This window comes from Trematomus bernacchii, unplaced genomic scaffold (assembly GCF_902827165.1).
Source record: "Trematomus bernacchii unplaced genomic scaffold, fTreBer1.1, whole genome shotgun sequence".
Taxonomy (NCBI): Eukaryota; Metazoa; Chordata; class Actinopteri; order Perciformes; family Nototheniidae; genus Trematomus; species Trematomus bernacchii.
Window position 1 is genome coordinate 3658707 of NW_022987607.1, and position 17279 is coordinate 3675985.

The window sequence follows — 17279 nt, forward strand, 5'->3', positions numbered from 1 at the left end:
CTGAGGGTCTCCTCAGCTCAGAGCCTGACCCCAAACATTGATGAACTTGCACCCAAGATGAGATGCCAAGTATCTGAGCTAGCATCACAGAGCAGCACACTGAGTTTACATGTTTCCTTCTGCACTTTTTCTCTCACGACAACAGGGCATGTTTGGTTTGTTCTTTGAGGGAAATAGTTTTGTTGAAGCTGTTGTTGGCCTGTGGAAAAATGTAATCATAAGAAATGACTCTGGAAAAGCTGCAGATGGAGCCATAAGAAATGAATGCAACTGATTATTTAATGTGTAATGTTGTTTTTATAGGCAATAATTGAAGCTTTGTTAGTTCCAGGTTTAATATGTGCAATAAGTTCATTTCAATAAGTTCTGCAATAAACATTGAACCAGTCCGGCCCTCCACTAGTACCCATTTTTTTATTTTGGCCCACTGTGTATTTGAGTTTGACCCCCCTGATCTACATGATCAATATTAAAAAGCCCATGCCTAGAAGATTGGTGAAAATGTTTTGTTTTGTTTTACATGGCTGTTTTAAGGGAATATTCTTATTTGTTGAGCAAAACCAAAAATATCATAAATCCCCAATGCAAAAAGCTTTGACTTTAAAATGTCTAAAAAAAGAGATTTTAAACACTCCACTATTCAGATTTCTGCTTTAGAAAGTTCGGCAAATTGGCAGTTATTCGCCGAACTAATAACATTTCAGAAAACTTGTCATAAAAAGGTAATTATCTTAATAGTTGTAACAAGCCGGGGAGGTTTCATGTTGATATCTATTAGTTAAAATAAACTGTAGTGTCTCACTTTAAACAAAAACATAAACAGGATTTTCTCTTAAAGTATGAATTACATAATGATCTGTAATCATAATAGTTTAATGTGTCGCTATGAAAAACGTATATTTAATAAAATGGCTTTTTCAAAGGCTCTGCTCATGCACACTCTGTTAGTGGCCTCGTCCTCCTGGCACATAAACTGTATATAATGTGTGACTGCAAATCAAGAAATGTGTAAGTGGCACTTGCTGCTCAGCGTAATGGAAACTGTGACTGGCACAATAGGTCGAGAAAAGAAAAAAAAACGGCATCTGACTCATCTTCAGAAATCACTTCCATTAGAAAGGACGGAGATGAATCTGAGAGGATATTGTAGTCATGTGATCGCGCTACAACACAGAAGCAATTGACTCTACTATTATGTTTACAATCCTGTACTATATTCAACCCAATAAACTAACCTTGACTTTTGGAAATCATATATTACAAAGTAGTGTAAAAACCCACTACATCCACATTGGATTATCACCTAACTCTGTAGTTCCCCTCCGCTATTCAGAGAGTTTTAACGCATTGTTTAGGTTCTCCTTCTCCAGCAGCAGCAAGCAGTTATTCTCAGAAAAACTCAAAAAGGTTTACTAAAAAGCGACAGTACAATACACTACAGATAGTACCTAACTAATGGAAAGTGGACTTTTTAAAAGCTAAGCCAACAAGGAGTTTACTACAGTGTTGGTGGGGGACCAAAACAAGCTAAAATGCTAACAGCTAAATAGCTAAAATGAGAGTGAACATTGGACTGGAATACGTAAAGTCGTCACAAAGTCTTAGATGAGTAAATAGGCAAATCATCTACTTTTGAACACATGGTGAAAATTTCAATTGAAACAAATACAAAACCAGTGGGTTAGGTTTAGGAAAGATGGTCTGGGTTCAAACTAATTTGTTTAAAAATACGTGTTTACGATTTTGCATTCATATTGAGATGAAGCGTTCTGGTAGAAGTGATGAATTACATTAAATCAGGCTTTGGTTGAATGCAGACAGAAAGAAACAGAGCTTATTGGCCCAAAAGGCAATCTCGTGATTTGGCTTTTTATCGTCTTGAGAACTGGTTACTTGTGAAAACCCGTCTAATTGAGTTTACCAATAGATGTTAGTGGCATACAAAGCCAACTAGGAGTTAGGGCAGGGGTGTCAAACTCAATTTCATCACGGGCCACATCAGCATTTTGGTTGCACTCAAAGGGCCGGTTGTAACTTTAAGACTATATATATATACATATATAAATATTTAATATAAACCTATGTATTATATGACATTATTGCCTCTGCATTGGATCATTATCGGATAGGGCAATAACTTCATAATTAACTACGTCTGAAAGCAGAAGTCTAGGGCAAATCATTGGAAGTCTCTTCAGTGAGAATGTCACAAAATGTTTTGTTTTTTTTAAAGCCAAATTCTGGGAAAAAATTGAAGATGTAAAAAAAAGTGAAATTCTGAAGAAAGAAAAATCAAGTTCTGAAAAAAAGTCAAATTCTGAAAAAAAATCATATTTGAGATGCATTGTGGGACATGTAGTTTATGGGCAACGTGCTTCTGTAAATCGGCATGTAACCGTATAATAAACGTATTATATTCTTTCAGAGCTCTTGTGGGGCCGCATTAAATGAAGTCACGGGCCGGATTTGGCCCCCGGGCCTTGAGTTTGACACCCCTGAGTTAGGGGGTAGGGCAATACCACCTCGAATCTATGCCCCTGATAACAACTGTTAGCCTGTTACGCACCATCCGCTAAAAACCCACAATGCTAACACTCAGCCTCTGAATTAGCCACGAGCGAAAAAAATGTAACCTATCTCTGCAACTAAACTCACAATAACTCCCTTATTACTTATCCTAGATGCACAGCCAACCACTCGTTTTGGGTCCCCTGGAGACACTGAATCGTTTGGTGCCCACCTCAACACTCAGTGATAAACATTTGCGACGCTATAAACGAAAGCGTACATCATAACATGTGGAGCTAAGTAGCTAGAAACGCTAACATGGCTTACCTTGGTCAAAACTGGTCTTCAATGGCATTAAAACGATAAAAAAACGATGCTGCAGTTAATCCATAGGTTCATCCTATGTGTCTGTGTCCTCTTTGAAATGATTTCTGATAATCCATAAGCAATAAAACTGCTTTTTAGTTTCCAAATGTCAGAGTGAGAGATCGGTCCACTCTGATGCAAAATTACATGCGCGCAGCCCCCACCTTTTCTCTTCACAACGTGTGTGTGTGGGGGCCTCCCCCTTCGATTCTATTGGCTCTAACGGTCAGAAAGAGGTGTCAACCATCAAAATCGAGCAAGGGGGGCCAGAGATATGGGAAAAAAAACATTTTCACCCAAATCACCTCAGAGGTGGGGTGGTTTTGGCTAAACCTCTCTAAAAAGGTAAAATGTCACTTGTTTTGCATCAATCTTGATACAGGGTACTTATTATATGTTGTACTTTGGATTCCTAAAGCTTTTAGTCTACTAACCCATCATCCAAGGGTAGTTTTCACTATCTGTAAAAAAGAATTTTTGGACGGACACTATAATTTACAGTTTTTTACTATGTCAAATCTGAATTTTCTTTAAAATAAAAAACATCTATATTGATTCTGACACTTCTAAATCCAACTCACAGATGTACCCTTGCTTTGATAAAAAGAAATTATTCATATAACCCTTTTAGAAGTTAAGTTGTAGTAATTTGTTTTGGGCATGTCATTTTTGAGCCTGAAACATGAAAAACAGGCTCGGTGCTTAACAGGTTAGCAACCATTTCATTGGCTGATTCTTTGGTGGTTGGCCTTTCATAAAAAATGACATATCGGTTAGTTTTGACATTCATGTACAAAGTGATCGAGGTGCCAAAACGCAACAGCCTGTAAAATGTGCAATTAATTTTAATTCTCAGAACACATTTTTCATTTAATTATTGTTTGTAGCAAATATTGGGTTCATTAAAAAAGCAATTATGTTTTTGTCTGCCATTTATTTCGCTTTTAAAGAGCGGCTCCCCCTGATTAGACTTCATTAGTCCGGCTTTCAGGGAGAGTTTTGCTCAAGTTTTGTTGACGGTATTAATGCTGTTTCACAGGCTCTCAAGTCTGAAAGTAAACACTAAGTTCTTACAGTAATTAGAAATAAATAGAGAACTTTGGAGATACGGTTCAAAATAATTAGACTTAAAAAATCCCATACCGTCACCCCCAAAACTCAAACAATCAAAACAATCTCAGTGTTTTTGAAAAGACGTGTTCAATGTCTCACTGATTTCAATTCATCTCTGTTTTATTGAAATAGAGGCACAATAGAGATTTGTGATGGAAATAGTAAGTAAAAGTATCTACATTTTCTATACCACTAAGAAGTATATGTTTTTGTGATTCTAGTCCGTCTTACAAGTACTCTTTAGTTGAGAAAATAACTTTCACATTTCAGGACGTTTTAGATTTCCCAACAAAACTCATGCCCAGACATCAGGAGAAAGGTATGTACAATTGTTCCTATAAATAAGCACCACTGTACACGGTTATCACTTTTCCCTTCCCATTCATTTCATTTAATTTCAATCTTTATTTCGAACAGATTAAAAAAATAACAAATGTGAAAAACAGAATACTGTTTTGTTAAAATACAGTATTTATCCACATTCATGATAATATTTATATATTCAACAAAAAAAGTCTTCATATTAATAATAATAATAAAAATCAGAGTTGAGTGAGAACATATTGCGCTTCACATGGTGTCAGCGCTGAGTGTCACATTAGGTGCAATTATTCACAGGTATAAAAATAGTCCATTTGTGGGATAACTCTGGATAGACCCCTTAGGACAGCTGACAAGTGCTAACAGTGTCACAGCTGGCAATTTCAGACATTAAGCCTTTTTTGTGATAATGGTGATGAGCATATGATGCAGATTACCAGTAGTACTTCCCTGAAACTGCCTGTTATCAATACGACAGTCATGTGAGGCCTCCAGCTGTAGGTTACAGATTTATTTTTAATCCTCCATGAGTAAATGTGTAGCCTCAGACCATGAGTTTAAAGTGCATGTTTGAGATTCTGCTTTTTTTAAATTATCCTGCAGCTATTATTATCATAACTACTATTACTCCACTAAAGGGGTTTACGACTACAGCTGCTGCTATTACATCTATTTCATTTTTAATGGCACTGGTATTATGCTCTGCCACACATTCAAAGACAAAACATTACTGCACAAAAAATGTCTTCTTCTGCCGGAGGATCAGTCAGACTTTAACAAGGACGTTTTTTTGTTTCTAGATCTGAGGCAGGCAGATTCAAATACACGATGAAAACAGGTCGAGCAAGCTGTGTGATTTAGGAGAGTTGCTTTGTTTCCTTTGTGCTCTACCTACTATCATGATCCAAGAGTTTCATTTGACCATGACATGACTCAGCAAAACCCTGAAATATCACCCCTAGATTCCACCGGGTCCGTCTGCGCCGCGTTGCGGTTTTGGTCCGGCCTCCTCCGGCGTCATACCCTACCAGGCGCGTTTCAGAAGCATTTCAGAAGCGGAGCGTCTTGCCTGCCGGCTCGCAGTTTTTGTTGATTTGGGCATATTTCCTGGACAGGCTACTTTGTACAGACAAAGTTAATAATAATTGTAATATTCCAGTTATAAACGACATGAATCAAAGATGTGTTGCTGTATTTTAGTGGTAAAAAAATCCATTCATCATCATAATTATTCTATATATATAATTTACACAGTGCCTGTTAACCGGAGGAGAACGCTGGCATTTCTCCTCCTACTTGAAAGACTACGGAGGGATAGGGTCTGCAAAATTAGTTTGTGTGTGTATATATATAGGTCTATATAGCTCTGAACGTTCCACTTCCTGCCTGCCCGACCTTACGTTACAGCTGCGCCGCGACAAAAATAGGATTCGATCCTAATTTTAGAGGAGCCCTGCGCCGAGACGCTTCTGGGACACTTCTGAGCCGTAACGTGCCGCATGTGGTGGAATAGCACCCATTGACTAGAGTGGCCGCGATCGCCGTGAGCACCGCGGCGCAGCCGTAACGCGCCCGTAACGCGCCGCAGACGGACCCGGTGGAATCTAGGGGAGCCATAAGATCGATTTTAAATCATTAACATCTATATTGAGACTCAAGTCATTTGTTTATTTAGTACCTAAACGTTCCTGAAGACATTGTTCCAGCATACTTTGGAGTAGCCTTTGCATCACTTTGTTTGATAGACTATATTTATACACTTTAGCTCCATGTTATTGTATTATGTAACTCAATTTTCCCTAAGAAAACTGTAGCATTTTGTGGAGATAAAGTCTCGCTGAGCAGCCGAGCAGCCGAGCAGCCGAGCAGCCGAGCAGCCGAGCAACCGCGCAGCCGCGCAGCCGCGCAGCCGCGCAGCCGAGCAGCCGCGCCTGCTGTATATATAATACTTTTGGGCGAATAAGGTACATTTCTTCAGTGAGCAGATGATTGATGTGTGTTTCTGTTCGCACACACACACCCACACACACACCCCCACACACACACACACACACACACACACACACACACACACACACACACACACACACACACACACACACACACACACACACACACACACACACACACACACACACACACACACACACACACACACACACACACACACACACACACACACACACACACACACACACACACACACACAGTGATTTATTCTGCTGTAAGTGTACACGTCTGGCAGTGACACACAGTCCAGTAGCTCTACATATCTTAATAGATATCTCTGTACCATGTTCACTGTCCCGCACCAAATGTAATTAGTTTCCACAAACAGCTCATAGTTGACACAGTCCAAATTGTTTTCCTTATCTGTGCAGCAGTGTCAGTTGCACAGCGATGCTTCCGATTCTCCCACGTTCAGCGGCCAAAATAAATGTTGATGAGTGCAGAGGAATACATCTAGCTTCATTATTTCTGAGAGATACATTTCCCTCCGAGGCATCAACAGGTGAGAGTGTGAGGGGATGCATCTCACGCGATCAGATTAACGCTTTGTTTGAGTGTGATATTCAAATCATTCCTCCTAAAGACATGAGTGGCTGGTTAAAAGCGTCCTGCAAATCATTCTAAGAGCGCTGGACCTGCTATCAGTGCTAAAGGAAATCTGCCTGCTTTAAAAAGCGACATCACTATGTAACGCACTTCTATTGGCTAGTTTTACATTACATTACATTACATCACATCACATGACATGACATTACATTACATGTCACTTGTTAGATGCTTTTATCCAAAGCGACTTACATACTCAATACTGTGGGCAATCCCCACAGGAGCAATTTGGGGTGAAGTGTCTCAGGGACACAACGACATGCTGACTGCAGTGGGGTTTGAACCTCTGACCCCCTGATCCGAACACATGCGCACAACCCACCGCGCCACACGCCGCAGTATTGTGTTCTATTGGCTCCAACATATTGTACGTGATAGGCTAAGGGGCGGGACATCTAATAAGCGGTTGACCAATCACAACAGAGCCGGCCAGCTAACCAAACAGAGGGCTCCGGTTTCAGACAGAGGGTGAAAAGAGGTCACATTCTGTCTTTAAGAGATGATGATGGATTGTGTAAACAAATCCCAGGAACAGCCGAAACCAACAATAATTGTGTCCGTCAATACTTTCCTAATGTATGCATCCTGTGTTTTGACCTCTGTCCCAAACCCATGAAGATCTGATTTTATTAAATACAATATGCTAATGTGTTCAGTGTACGAGGGATTTTGTGCATTTTGTGCATTTGTTAGGGACTATTTTCAGCTGCGCATTGATACACATGTCTTTCTTACAGGTTTAAAGCATCAGAACGCTGAATCTTTGATTGAGTGACAATAAACTACAATGTACATTTTAATTTATCCAGTGCATTTGTGCAGATCATGTACATGTCTAACATTGTCTGAACAAAATGGAGCTCTATGGTCCAGAGGAATAACATATCAGGCTTGAGAACAGTTTGTGTGATGAGTTCATTGTTGGTTTATGGTCTGTTTTATGGGGTTTGGTGATGATAACAAAGAGTACAGAACATCACCAGACGTGTCCTTTAAGATAAGATATGAGGTTCTCTTTATATTTTGTCAATACAACAGTAACAATATTTTCCCATTCGGATCCATGACAACATGCCATATATATATATATATATATATATATATATATATATATATATATCAAGGTTCAAGGTTCTTTATTTTGTCATATGAACATAGCTACAGTGTAGTTATGCCGATGAAATTCTTAGGTCACAGGTTTCTCCAACAGAGCAACACAATTACATTACATGTTACTTGTTTGACGCTTTTATCCAAAGCGACTTACATACTCAATACTGTGGACAATCCCCACAGGAGCAATTTGGGGTGAAGTGTCTCAGGGACACAACGACATGCTGACTGCAGTGGGGTTTGAACCTGCTATCCTCTGATTCGAAGATCAGCGCACTAAAGCACTGAGCCACAGCCTCCCAATAACACAGATAAACAGAAAAGTATAGTGCAAGTAAATAGTAAATAGTAAATAGTAAATACAAAAGAAAAATAGTTTAAAAAAGTGAAATAGTGAAATAAGAGTCTATATGCAAGTTATTGGAATGATATATTAGAGAAATAGATAAATAATGACTAAGTAGCAGATGAATGTTATGGATGTTGTTTCAACAGTTCAGTTGTTTAGCAGTCTTATTGCCTGTGGGATGAAACTGTCTCTGAATCTGGTTGCTTTAGTCCGGATGCTGCGGTAACGCCTGCCAGACGGCAGCAGACAGAACAGTTTGTGGCTGGGGTGATGGGGGTCTTTTATAATCCGGAAGGATTTCTTCCTGATATATATATATATATATGTTAAATGGTATAGAAATGAATCTGACTGATGTTCAATGTACTGTAATGAATTGTGTTATACTGTTTTTTTAGATGATCACAAGTCTGCAAATGTGTAAATCGCCCCCTCAGAAACTCAGTCTGTTAGTTTATAATTACCTGCCTGCACATTTGGTAACGTTTTATCACAATTCTGATATGACCAATTTCAATGTATAGGTTCACCATACTACTTCACAATATTGTTTTTTTATTTTGTAATTTGGGCTTTGCAGTCAGCAAGAAATATCAGATGTTCTGCAAAACAATTTTTTTTTCTCCATTGCATTAATCAAATAAATCCAATCAGTGTCAACATTTCGGTTCTGTCCCACTTTAAGCCTCACTATAGCATGCATTCAAATACTCCATTCCTGTATATTTGACAGTGCACGTCTGACTGTTCCCTGTTCTCTTCCCTGTTAACAGTATGATAATGCATGCAGCCCTGTTTCCTGACAGAGGAGCAGCAGTGAATAACCACTTCACACGACATGAATATTACAATGGCTCTCGTTGCTGTAGCCTGGAAACAACAGTGGCTCCTCACTCTCTGCTCGTCCCTCTTTAAGTGTTGCCTGGCAAACTGGAGGACAGGCCGGGTGCATTAGTTCCCCCAGAATACAAAGTCCTCTTCCTCTAAAACACTGTGTGACTTCTTCAATAATGGAGGAACTGTTCTCAGTGTGACCTCTGCGGAAAGGAGAGAAGTTCGTTTTAAATGTCCTGCCACTTCGTTTTAACCGTTTGGACAGTTAATTGAATGCAATGAACTCCAGCTTCATCAGGATTCAAATGCAGGTGGAATGTGGTTTGACTGTGAAGAGTAAAACGGAGAGAAACTCATTGCTCCTAGACTGCCTGAAATACATCTTTATGACGCAAATGCATCATCGTAAGTCGCGTCAAACTGATGTAATACACAACTCCTTTTAGGGGGGGTCATTACAAGTAAAGGCAGTTCTGGATATTTGATTTACCGTGCAGGTTTGTGATTTCTCTCGATCACCAGCTTTCACTAAACCCATCTATCCTTTACAAGCACTTGTTGTGAAGCCACTTGTTTGCAGCCAAACTCTAAGCGATCTAATCCTAACCTTATGAATACACATTTGGAGGCTAAATAACATGTAAGAAGTGATCCAGGATCGGTTTAGGTGGCATCACTTGATAAACTCTCCGAACTCCTGAACCCGTTGGAGCTGTCCCTTCAGCACCACAGAGCCTCGTCATCCTCCACATCTCCTCTCTGCTCGCTTTAATAGTGAATCTCGGCGTGTCTTACCCCCGAAACTCGTTTTACTGTCAGCCTAAGAGCTGCATCTCATTTACGCAGCGTCAAAGTTGAATAATTACGCACTACAGCTGCACCAAAGGAAATTATACATGTGTTTTAACAGTCTTCTGAGAGCGTTACGTCATTCGTCAGTGTTAGTTAGTATGAGAAACATCATGTGGTGGTGTTTCAGACAAAGCTCCAGCTCCCCTCAGAGCAGCGACTGCAACATGTTGCGTAAAAACTTTATCCTAAGACTTATAGAAATGTGAAAATGTGCTTTCACCTTATTATTACTGCCTATGGGTCGTTTTGCTGCCATGGAACTGTTAATGTCCTCATAATAAACCACGTCCTGTTGCGCAACAGCGATATAACACCACCTGTAGTGGTTATGGGGTTTTGCTTTAAGAGACTTACCAAAAGAGACTCACACTTACCTATGGTGGTTATCACCGTGATGGCAAAGTAAAATGACCCTGCGAATTTCCACTGCACCCCGGCTCTGTGGGGCTCTGACTCCATGATGATGGTCTCCAGTTTGCGGTAATCATCCTCGCTGATGTTATATTTCCCCTGGAGACGCTTCTCCTCGGCTTCCAGCTGCTCCTTCTCCCGCATCTCGAAGTCGGACTCCAGGGCGTCAAAGACCGCGGCCCCGACGAGCAGGTATGTGAACGTGCAGATGATCAGGGACAAGGTCCGCACGTTTTGCCGCTTCATGGCCAACAGGAACCGGCGACCGAGGGGCTCATGTCCCCTCGGATTCCCCGGGAAGACGCAGCAAGCGTGGGGAAAACTGTGTGGACAGCGCCTGGAGGAGGAGGCGCAGAAAGGTGCGCTCCCGTGACCGCGGTAGAAATCCCCCCCTGCCTTGTAGTGACAGAAGCCCAGATCCTGCTCCTGGTTCGCGGAGAGACACAACAGACTGCTCGATCGCCTGGACCAGGAGCCCTGCAGCCGAAAGACCCTGCGCAAGACCTGCCCAAACCAAGTCCTCCCGGTGCGCAGTGCCATCAACAAGCTGCTTCCCAGATCGCCTGTTGGTCTCTGCGCTCCACAAGTGAACTAAACAGACGTGAATAAAAAATGTTCCATGAAGATCAGTGACAGATCCTTTTGTTCTTTGATGCTCCACTCACTCTGATTTAAAATGTCCTGCAACGAGACATTACTCTTAAGTTTTAGCCAAACACCAACCTGTTCATTGTAGCCTCATCAGCATGCAGGCTATTTTTAGCAGCACATTCCCGATATAGAGAAGGAACAAAATCCAGTTTCAGTGAAATCCTTAAATCTTCCTCGCTAACAGTGGAGGACATCCTCATTAGAAATGTGCTGAGTCGTCAAAAAGACACAGGCAGGGTCACAGAGTACCGCGGAGGAACATCAAGTTGGGAAACTCACACAGATAAAAACATCACAGCGTTTTACTCCTCTCATCCGCTGCTTTATCCCAGGATCACCACTTGTTAGATGGGTTTAAAAATAAAAATCCAAACATGCAACGTCGAGAACAAGCTCCATGGCAAAGACGTTTCCCCGAATTGATGAATATAAAATGATTATTAGCAGAGAAAGATACTTTAAAGCGAGCCACAGCGCGCTCCGTGCCCGCAGTGGCACTCATGCTCCGTTGCGCACATCCAAAGCTCTCCCGCACTGATGACTGGAAACTGATTTAAAAATGATGAAGAAATAGAAAACAGGAATACATGTGTCCCCTGGTCGCGCGGGGGCCTCAGATCTAACCATGCGTGTCACGAAATGCTCGTATTGTGAAGGCTCCACATCTTATGCTCACTCCAGACTGTGGTCGGTGGGCGTCGCTCCGGCTGTCTCCGAGCCTTTCTCTTTCTCCAAGTGTCACGATGCATCTAGCATTCTGGCCTGAGTTTCTGTCTACACTTTGAGGCTTCTTTCTTCTAACGGGGAATCTGTTGCTGCAGGGGAACAACTGATTTCACCCCCCCCCCCCCCCCCCCTTTCTCTCGACCTCTCACAGTGACCACTCCTCCTCAGAAGATGGACTTTGACTCTAATGGTCACATCAGTGCGTTTTACGAGATGATACGATAATACTTGAATGGTCAGATCAAGTCTGAAATGTGACTTGCATCACAGCAGCTCCATGTGTAACATCAACAGATGTGTAATATCAAGAGACAGCACGTGGAAATCAAACAACAAACATTTAACACAACAGCACAATGACTGAGAGAAAGCATTTTCAAAGAGCCTTTAGCGTGCATCTGATCTGCGTTTTACGTGCAGGATTCAGAGAGCAGTCGCTGTCCGAGGTGTTGAAGCAGACTGATGCTCAGTGTATCTCAAAGTTACTGGACACTGTGAGGAAGCATGCAACAGGGTGGAAAACATATAGATTTGTATAGGCTGGAAACAGAATGGAGAAAAGTACTCAGGTCTGGTATCCAAGTCACCGTTTCAAAGGTTTGATTGTTCATATATGCTCAATACCTACAACTGCAATGATCATCTCATCTCATGAAACAGGCTTAGCTAACCATGCAACAAAAAGTATTCTTATATAAAAGAAAGAAATACATAAAATACTGTAAAAAAGTGTAATAGAGAAAATGGAGCTTTAAGAAAAATAGGTACAAGTACATAGGATAAATACTGTATGCTGTATTCATGTATACATATTTGAATATGAGACGCATTAACGGATGTGCAAATGTTCCTTTGCATTGTTACTTTAATGAAAGTATTAACATCAGCATGTCCAATACTCATTCTGCAGATTGGCGCAATTCATACACAAACATGTTATTATGTAATTATTGCATTGATGCATTTTTCACTTAAAGCTCCCATGTCATGCTTTTCCGGTTATTACCCGTCCCCTTGTGTGTTATGAAGGTTTTTATGCATGTAAACGGTGTGCAGAGTCAAAACCCTCAAAGTACACCCTGTAGCGAGTAAAACTCTAACACAGAAAATACCTCCCCAAAACGCCTCGTTGGAGATACGTCACTGCCCATTTGAGTCTTCCATTTAGTTCCGGGTACCGCCTGATGTCATGCGGTACCCGGAACGAAATGGACCAATCCCGAAGAGCTATGGCCACACCAGCAGCGGCGTGTTCCTCCTCCAGAGGTTCGAAGAACCGGCATTTCACAGACGAAAGCTTCCAAAAACATTGCCCAGTTTGAGGCCGGATATGCACAGCTTGTTTGGACCGTTTGGAGCAGGGGAAGATCTGGGTATACAACCTGTAAGTTTGCATTGTTATTTGTGTATTTATCAAACAAGACTGTTTAAATGTGTAAACTGTGTTGGACTGCTAAGCCATTGACACAGTGCTAACTGTGCTAACTAAGTTGCTAGAGTTTCCATATATCAACTCTAATATCAGCAGATGGCCTTGCATACATGTATCTCATAGCAGGAGAATGTCTGCATTCACACACAAAATACCTATTGACAGTATACTGCGGGTGATTTGCCGGTCAGTCGCGAAACGTAATTACATTATAGCTGGCGTAGCGATCTAACACACGGAGCTTGAGCTAGTTTTGGTCAGAAAAACATTTTTGTGATGCTACGTTGCTAGCGTTTAAATATATCAACTACAATGTCAGCAGATGGCCTTACATGTTTGTCATGGCAGGAGAATGTCTGCAGTCACACACACGGAATACTCATACAGTATACTCCGGTTTACCGTACATTGTGACCGTACATATACTGCATGTAGCTAACGAGGCTAGCTGTATGCTAGCGCAAAACAATGTATTCATGCAAGTTACATTGTATGGTAGCAGAATACCCGTATACGATTGCAATTATAAACACGTTATTGCTAGCCTAATATGAACCACTAGCTTTTGTTCATAGTAGTTTTATTACACTGCATTATAGTTGCCTTTCCTCCAAGCTAACGTTCATATCGTGTTAGCTACCAAGGTAAACAAAGCTAGGTTAGCATATTAGCAGGCAAGCTGTTCATTACACAACTACTACTAACGAATCTAAAACAACTAAGTTTCTCTAATATTTTGTGATTTGCATTTGATTTCGTCCAGCCAGATCCTGGCGGACAATCCATGACGTGCTAAAAGGCACTTCTACTACTACTGAGGCGTCGTGCTAAAAGGCACCGCACCGACTGTGCGCAGGCAAGATGCGAGGAGGAGGAATGGATGATATACCGTGTGTATATGTATATTTATGTTCATTTTGTACATTTCTAAAAATAAAGTTTAATGGAAATACTTAGTAGGCCTATCCTTTCTTCCCTGAATTCATATATAGCAAACCATGATTTGATTTCTCATCAAACAGTAGTAGTTTATAACGGGTAAAAATAACTTACTCTTTGTTATGAGAGTAGCTCGTAGGCCACAACGGAAAGACAAGGAGACATACACGAGTTTACAAAACCACGGCACATTTATTGTGGTAAATGCAAAGATAGGTGGTTGAGAGGATCGCAGAGTTAGTCTTCCTGCAGCCGCTTTGGAGAGAGACTGGGGCCGTAGTGTCCGGAGGTGTCCGTGATCGTGCTGATTAGCTTCTTCAGCTCCACCGTAAGACAAAGGCCCTGGGGCCGTCACACTCTTCTATAACAACAGTTAAAAATATATATGTATATAAAATATACCGCTGTACCGACGCCATGATAAGACTGATGTTACGCTGAGAGCAGCCGGGAAAAGCACTGACATGGGCGCAGCCTCTCTGGTGGTTGACTAATCAGAACGAGTGGCCGAGCTGACCAATCGGAGCACACTAGGCTCACAGGGAGGGGGGGGCAAGAGCTCCAACGAGTCGTTTAGTGGAGAAAGTGAATACTGCTGAATACACATGCTTGACAGAGATGCTGTATGCGAAACCAATGTGAGTTTGGAAAATTGCACAGTATAAATCTATTTTAGTATACCTCAACAATGTAATTATGATCAGTGGAAATGGCCATGACATGGGCCCTTTAAGTGTTGCAGCTGGTAAGGGAGGAATGCTTTATAAACTATACTGCTGCAAACAGTAGCTTGCGCGTTTCCTAGAGGGATCAGAGGGACTCTTGAATAACTCATACATTATTTATTTATTGATTTTAGATACACTAACACATTCTTCTAAATAACTAAATCAGTCACATACATGTAGTAGAGCAGGGGTATTCAACTAAAATTCAACGAGGTCCAGTTAGAGAAAATCTCCCCATGCAAAGGTCCGGAAGATCAAAATATCTAACTTGCTTTATGAATTAGTGTGATATATATTGAAGTAGCCTGTAGCTGTATCAACGTCTGCATGTAATCAACAACTGACTGCCAATCAGATAAAGAAAGTACAATTCAAAAACAACAATATTTATTGTCAATTAACATTGAACTATACAGATATACAGTAAATACTGTGGATATGTGTAATGTTCCTCTCGGGCTGCATTTAAAAATAAAATAGAGAAATAAATAAAATAGCTTTGTTAACCATTTCACATCATGACTTAACAGTTTCAGACGATTATAGAACATATCAGTCTTTACACATCATAACAATTGAACAGTTTTAAAGTTTCTCTTTCTTTCCCTCTTATATTGCAGTCCCTCACTCACTTTTCTTTAATTCAGTGCGAGAATTGAGCTTGAGCTTGTCCTGCCAGGAGTTTAAATCTGGGCTGAAATGGTGTCAGGGCCATTCTCATACACACATGCAGGTGCTCATTGGTTAGCCTCGGTTAGCCTCGGTTAGCCTCGGTTAGCCTGCCCTGGAACGATATTTAGTTTTAATTTTGATCCTGGTGGACTGATCATATTGGGCTCTGAGACTGCTTATTTTTTGTGACCTCAGTTCTGACTTGAGAGAGAATGTTTGGTCAAACACTTTGTGTTTTGTCTCATAGTGGCGTTTTGGCACTTTTAATCAGGGTTGGGAGGGTTACTTTGTAAATGTAATCGGTTACTGAATACATGGCTCTGAAAGTAATCCGAATACAGTTAGAGTTACGTGTCTTAAAAAAGTAACGTATTCAGATTACTTTTAGAATACTTTTGGAATACTTTATTTTTCCATAACAGATGGGTATGTGTTGGTGAACAGGAGACACTTATTTTACTGTTTTAATGGCTTATCAAGAGCACAACTCAAACACAACATCTTTGGGTCATTCTGGACAGCTCCCTCTCATCTGCACCCCACATAAAAAACATCACCAGGACTGCATTATTTGTACTCTCTTAAACCTTTCCTTAGAATATGTTATGAATTGTCAGGTGTCCTTGGGTGCTTTGAAAGGCGCCCCTAAATAGAATGAATTACTATTATTATCTGAAACGACGTAATAACTTTTTTAACTGTTTCCAGTCACTTGCCCCATGCATTCAGCAGCAGCAGGCCATTCACTTTGATTTGATCCCGTTATGAAATGTCATCATTTCGACAATAAAGAAATGCTACATAAACGTTATCTTGCACATTTTATCGAACCATCTCCGTTTCTATATATTTTAAAAGCAGTGGCGAGCCGTCAGGGCCCTCTAGGCCCTCTGTGAGGGCCTAAGATATTCCAAAAAATAATATTTAAAAACATTAAAAAAATATATGTTTTTTAAATATATATTTTTTAATATTATTTTTGTTATATTTTTCATTAGTTTTACCGAAAAAAAACTTGATTTAATAAAATAACATTTCCAAAGAAATAAATCCTTCGAATCTGCCTGTTCAGTCTCTGTTTAAATGTCAGTTACTATAGCGGGCCTCTCTGCGATTCACAGAGGGTTGCTATAGTAACTGAACGAGAGAGTAATGTCAAATGACAGTACAATTGACCAATCATATCTTTACTTTGTAAATGTAATCGGTTACTGAATACATGGCTCTGAAAGTAATCCGAATACAGTTAGAGTTACGTGTCTTAAAAAAGTAACGTATTCAGATTACTTTTAGAATACTTTTGGAATACTTTATTTTTCCATAACAGATGGGTATGTTTTGGTGAACAGGAGACACTTATTTTACTGTTTTAATGGCTTATCAAGAGCACAACTCACAATATATATTTTTTAATATTATTTTTGTTATATTTTTCATTAGTTTTACCGAAAAAAAACTTGATTTAATAAAATAACATTTCCAAAGAAATAAATCCTTCGAATCTGCCTGTTCAGTCTCTGTTTGAATATCAGTTACTATAGCGGGCCTCTCTGCGATTCACAGAGGGTTGCTATAGTAACTGAACGAGAGAGTAATGTCAAATGACAGTACAATTGACCAATCATATCTTCCCTCTAAATGGGTGGGT

The 17279-nt window shown here is 40.4% G+C and overlaps 1 protein-coding gene across 1 annotated transcript in view; it reads right to left on the reverse strand.

Moving 5' to 3' along the window:
• The window catches only part of kcnk9 (potassium channel, subfamily K, member 9), a 50307-nt gene extending 39563 nt beyond the window's left edge, over positions 1-10744 (reverse strand). The window contains exon 1 of the mRNA XM_034131160.1: positions 10447-10744. Within this exon, the coding sequence (XP_033987051.1) occupies positions 10447-10729 (283 nt within the window). The 5' untranslated portion in view covers positions 10730-10744. The remainder of the gene's footprint in view (positions 1-10446) is intronic.
• Between the last annotated feature and the right edge of the window lie 6535 nt (positions 10745-17279).